Source organism: Crocuta crocuta, unplaced genomic scaffold, assembly GCF_008692635.1.
Source record: "Crocuta crocuta isolate KB4526 unplaced genomic scaffold, BGI_CrCroc_1.0 scaffold374, whole genome shotgun sequence".
Classification (NCBI taxonomy): domain Eukaryota; kingdom Metazoa; phylum Chordata; class Mammalia; order Carnivora; family Hyaenidae; genus Crocuta; species Crocuta crocuta.
The window spans coordinates 2,295,056-2,300,751 of record NW_027532613.1 but is presented as its reverse complement, the minus strand read 5'-3'; the positions used below and the strand labels follow the sequence as shown (position 1 = coordinate 2,300,751).

Sequence of the window (5,696 nt, the reverse complement as noted above, 5' to 3'; positions counted from 1 at the left end):
AAAAAAAAAAAAAAAAAAAAAAAAAAAAAAAAGCTTTACCTGTATCTGATCAAACTCTAGATCCAACTACCAATTTGTAAAAAGAGGAGTAGAGAGGAACGTGTTAAACTGTATCATAAATATGCAAGTGAGAAATTTCAGATTGTGGGAAATCCCAGAAACAATCTGGTTTCTTAGATTTTTTTTAAGTTTATTTATTTATCTATCTTGAGAGAGAGAGAGCATGAGTGAGAGAGCGCGCCAAGAGGGGAGGGGCAGAGAGAAGGAGACACAGAATCTCAAGCAGGCTCCATGATGTCAGCACAGAGCCCAACGCAGGGCTCGAACCCATGAACCATGAGATCATGACCTGAGCCAAAGTCAAGACTCAGAGGTTTACCTGACTGCACCACCCAGACACCCCAAAACAACCTAGTTGCTTAAAATATACGTTTCAAATAAAAAACAGATGGGGGGACAGCGTACAGATTTTGTTATGAGACTTAAAAGATGTATCGACTAAGTATAAACGATCCTCATTTGGATCCTGATTAAAACAAATTGTAAAAATAAACACTCATTCCCTCCCCCCAAATATATAAAATTAAAAACCAACTTGGAAATCTGAACACTGACTAGATATTTGACAGTAAGAAATGTTAGCTTTGGGGTGCCTGGGTGGCTCAGTCGGTTAGGCGTCCAAGTTTGGCTCAGGTCATGATCACACGGTTTGTGGGTTCGAGCCCCGCATCGGATTCTGTGCTGACAGCTCAGAGCCTGGAGCTTGTTTCAGATTCTGTGTCTCCTCTCTTTCTGCCCCTCCCCTACTTGTGCTCTGTCTCAAAAAAAGAAAGAAAGAAAGAAATGTTAGTTTTTTGGAGTGAATAGTGGTATTGGATTGTTTTATAGAGAATATGGGAGTTAGGGAATGTCTGCCCATGGGCTAATGGTGGCTGAGCTCATGAAGGTTTTTAGACTGCTCTATCTGTGTGTGTTAAAAATTCTCCATAGTTAAAAAAGAATTTAAATGACACATCCAACCTACAGCTTAGATAAGCCTCCAGGGCAGAGAAACATATTTTGGCAGTCTAACTCAGTAAAGCCTTTTGAGATTAAACATTATATTGGAGAAAACAACACAGAGAGAACCGAGTAGCATCACTGTGATGTACATTAACACTAGATGTAGGCTCTGCAAATATCATACAATTTAATCTAACAATTCTGAGACACACACTATGCCCATTTTACAGATGAAGAGGGTCCAGGCACTCACACAGTTTGCCCAGGACTACACACACACTAAGGAGTTAGAACCGACATTCAGACCTGGGACAGCCTGACTCGAAAGCCTTTTCGAGGAATACAGATATGGTCACAGGCCTAGAATTAACATTGAGAGGAAAGAATTTACCTTCACGAACCCCTTCAGTGAGGAAAGTCCCGTAGAATAGCTGCACCATTGGATTTTCAGATTTGTTCCTAGGATTGCTGCTTTTAAGAAAAGGAAACAGTTTTCTATCATGTGGATCAGATAAGCACTGAACTAAACCCAACCATCATTCAAAAGTGAAAATAGTACATTTTCATCAACTTCCAAGGAGTCAGATATGGTCTAAAATAAGTAACAGGTTAATTCAGTTTAAATAGTCATGGAACAAATATGTGGACCTGATCCCTGGCTGTGCGGAGCTGAAAATCTAACAGGAGGGTCTCACATGCAGAAGAATACACGTATCCGTATATAGTTATTATACATACATAGATATACATATAGATATCTACACGTGTATATATATCTATATATCTACACCAAATGATAGCTGTACCGTATACGCATTACAAAATAGGACAGAAGAATCAACCATCTTGTGCAGTCTGCAAATAAACACAGTCTTCCCAGTGGCACAACAGAAATGAATGAAAACCGTTTATCTGCACAAGCCCATCCTGAATGGCTACCACGTAAGCTGCCGTGTGCCAAGCTGTCTTATGATGTACATTTCTTTCACTCTGCGTTAAAACAGTTTAGAAAGTGTCTCAGCATCTGTATTCGAAAAGGGATCCTTCTAGTCTTTGCCCGGAATTTTCACTTCTGAAATTCATTTCAGTGACTAAAATGATTAAATTCAGTGTATCCACGTGATACCACCACGCCCACATCTAGGACTGACCTGACTTTTTAATACATTTTGTAGCCCAGGCTGTGATGCCCACAAAGTTAAGAGTTACGGCCCTTTCAGTAAAAAGCTGCAGGTTAAGAGGCTTATGTACATCCTCAGAGACGGAGACCAAAGGCAAGGAGGATGCAAAATGACAAGTATCTGAGTGGTGACCCCGTGAGGTCTGGCAGAGCCCAGCAACTTCCCCTTGAGAAGCACAGTCCCGTCCACTGCGCCCTCTCCCTGGACCGCTGTGAGCGGGAAGGCCGTACAGACGAGTCCTCAGCACTCACTTCACGTTCACGGCCAGCTGGAACGCGTCCTCCAGCCAATCGAGGAGCTTGTGTGTGAATTCACTCACATCTTGCTAGAAGAGAGGCACAAATTGCAGAAGGGTTAGACCCAACACTACGGGAAATGAAAGTCTGCCCTTATCCCACCAACGATTAAGACGCCACTGCTGTGGAAGGACTTCTGCGCTCGGACTGGTTCATGCCGCCGGGGCGCTGGAAAGCAGCTACTGCAGACAGACAGGGGCAGCCTCTGACTAGCTTGTGGCGAGGGAGGAAACCAAAACCCCCACTGCTGGTCACATCTACTTGTAACGAAGCAGCAAACAAATTCTTCCAGGTAGGCCTTTAAAAAAAAGGAAAAAACATCCACAGAACAGACTATAGTTCTCTGGAATAATATGAGATCCGAATGGAAAAAGGAAAATTTTATGAAATGTTCCGAGAATTTTGTAGAGGGAAAAACCAATTTTTTTNGACTAAGCCACCCAGGCGCCCCGGGAAAAACCAATTTTATACAGAAGGTGCTGCTCTAATACTGACAGCTCTGTTTTCGAACAGAGGCCGGGAAAGGGAAGTCCTAACATCTAGAAGAGAAAGATGGCTCAGAAAAGCTGCTGAACTTAGGTTCAGATGATATTAACAACAGCATTTTTACGTGGGTCATCCCAAGGCAAAGGTGCAGACAAAGGGCTTTACTTCTGTCCACAACCCTTTGCTCTGGTTCACCAAGGAATCTTCCAGTCTCCTCGCCTCCGCTCCCACAGCCCCTGCGCACTTCGACCCTCTGTACTTCTGGTCCTTAGTCATGCTCACAGCTCGCTACGCGGCTGAACTGAAGGAACATCAGGCTAACAGCAACAAGGCAGGACGTCCAGCATCACAGGGTTCGAGGGGAAACACGAGGATGACCGGCTTCACGCACCTGCTGTTCCTCAGGTGATCGGAATGCTCCCTTTAAGAGATCCAGGGCTGCTGAAGGGTCTACGAATTTGCGATTTGATCCCATCATCAGAGCAAACAAATACTGAAGCTCTTGCATAAACACGATATTCCTCTTTTCCTGCAGAGGAGACAGCAACGCGTGCTCTTACAACCCCTCACTTGGAAAATCAGAACATTCGAGAGAAGACTTGTCAGCGATCCCTCCCTAATTTCTATTTACCTAGCTCTAGATCAGCCGGGGTTCAAACCGTGTGACGGGTACTCGATGAGGTCTGTGTGGGGGTTGCCTTAAACTGAAGACTATCTAGGTGGAAGCCAGAAAGGCAAAAATATTTCTTTTCCTAAGCTGCTGCCCTCCCTCCTGTGAGGAAAATGCATCCCCGAGGTGAAATCCTGGGAAAGGTCAGATCACCGGCAGACGGCCACGTCCTTTGGCGAGAACCTACCACAGGCTCTTCTGGAAGGGTCCAGGCGTCTGGCACCAGGTCACATATTCTGCATCACGCGGCCTCAGCTGCCGATGGGCAGTGGGGAACACTTCACACGGAATGGGAATCTCTGCACCTCCTGCCCAGCGGCAGAAAAGCTGAGGCCGTCAGGGTGACCGGTCACTTCCCTGGAACTGCTATTCTAATTTTTTTTTTTTTTTTTACTTATCTTTACGTTTTTGCAAACCCTTGTCCCGGGTCACAAGGAAAGAAAAAAGCCATTTGGAAACAAAAATAAATACTAGCCCGAGGTGAAGAACATCACAGCTGTCAGTTTTAGCCAAACCTTTGGGACCAAAGGAACCAAACAGAAGTGAGGATTTCTCCACACCTACTCACCGTGTGACTTGCACAGCTTTCAAGTACATTCTGCGGTAGGCTGTAGCTGAGGACAAGTCTTCGGAACTCAGGCAGTTGGAAGAGAGACTGAAACAAAGAAACAGATTCCTAGCCGTTCTTTCAAAATAACTGCAGCAAAAAGATGTTTCTTTTGCCTCAAAAGCACGTATGACTGTCACCTGCCATTTCTCCTTCTACGCCTAAGGAAATGATCATGGCTCCGAGTGAAAATTTAGCTGATCGAATTATCAATTCTTTTAGGGGAAAACCATAAACAACAACGTAATGGCTAACGAGAGGGAGAGACTGAATAAGCTACGGCACAAGAGGTTATTATGTAGTCGTTAATACTGTAGAGCAAATGTTTCCGCAACTGGACTAAGACACGGCAGTGGGAGCGACAGCTGAAGAGCTACAGGATCGACACGGAGAAATCTCAGCAACGTTCCGTGACAGCAAAGTTCCAGAAAAACAGAGTAGTAAATGGTTTATAATAAGATTAAATATATATAAGACAATATGGCACACTGTTTAGGGACCGGACTTGTAGAATTTATTTCTAGGGTGGGATGCTGCGCACAGCACTGTGTGCTGTGTGCTCTTCTCTACTCTTCCTCACAGGAACGGTATTATTATTATTTTTTAAATTTTAACAGCAGCTACCTCTTATTGTTTGTAAATCATGTATTTTTCTGCAATGAATATCTCTTGAGGATTAATGTTCTTACAAATCCCTTGAACGGAGAGAACTCTTCATCCCCACGCACTCTGCAGATGAAGACCCCTCGGGCCTGCCCACCGGAAGTCCGCTTCCCCTCGGGCCTCCCCACCGGAAGTCTGGAAGCAGCATCGGGACAGGCCACAGGCCTCCGGCTACCCTCCCACTATGATGACCTACTGGGGTTTAAGCCGGGTCACGCCGCTGCACCAATGGTGTGTCTATCTGGAGCCGGGGGGGAGACCTCTCCGCTGCACACTCAACCTGCCCTCCTCTCTCTCCACCTCACCTGCCCCTTCCCGAGGTCATTCCCACTCTGACCGCACCAGAACATTTCCCAGGGCTTATGTTCCGCCACGAGGAGAACGGCCTGACGCTCACAGGTCATTCCGCTCTGCCTCTTCCCCTTCACCTCAATCAGGCTTCCCCCAACGACACCGCCATCTTAAAAGCCATCCCAGTGCGAGCTAACATTACATTTCCCAGTCCAGTGTCAAAAACGACCCTCTGACACCCGCTGCTTCTCCTGTATCCTCTGCGTCACTTGACTACACACTCCTCCTCCACTCATCAAAGGGTAGCACTTCAGAGGAATCTTCGAATCCTTTCTCTTTCTTAACCATCCACCTCCAATGAGGAAGAAGCCACTTGGACTCTGCCTCCAGGAGTGCTCTTTGTAACCACCTCCTCCCCACCATCCTTACCAAGTGCTGTCGTCCGTGTCCCCTCACTGCTCACCTGGGTCACTGCTCACGATCTCCCTGCCTCCAGGGAC

At 45.9% G+C, this 5,696-nt stretch overlaps 1 protein-coding gene across 4 annotated transcripts in view; it reads right to left on the bottom strand.

The window, feature by feature from the left end:
* Nucleotides 1-5,696, bottom strand: part of USP28 (ubiquitin specific peptidase 28) — a 44,220-nt gene that overhangs the window by 26,874 nt on the left and 11,650 nt on the right. For 2 of the 4 annotated variants that reach the window (XM_077780493.1, XM_077780495.1), the window contains exons 5-8: nucleotides 4,204-4,290; nucleotides 3,357-3,494; nucleotides 2,435-2,508; nucleotides 1,394-1,473 (exon numbers count right to left, since the gene is read on the bottom strand). In XM_077780493.1, coding sequence (XP_077636619.1) covers nucleotides 1,394-1,473; nucleotides 2,435-2,508; nucleotides 3,357-3,494; nucleotides 4,204-4,290 — 379 coding nt within the window. The remainder of the gene's footprint in view (nucleotides 1-1,393; nucleotides 1,474-2,434; nucleotides 2,509-3,356; nucleotides 3,495-4,203; nucleotides 4,291-5,696) is intronic. The other 2 variants (XM_077780494.1, XM_077780496.1) reach the window with 1 other exon arrangement.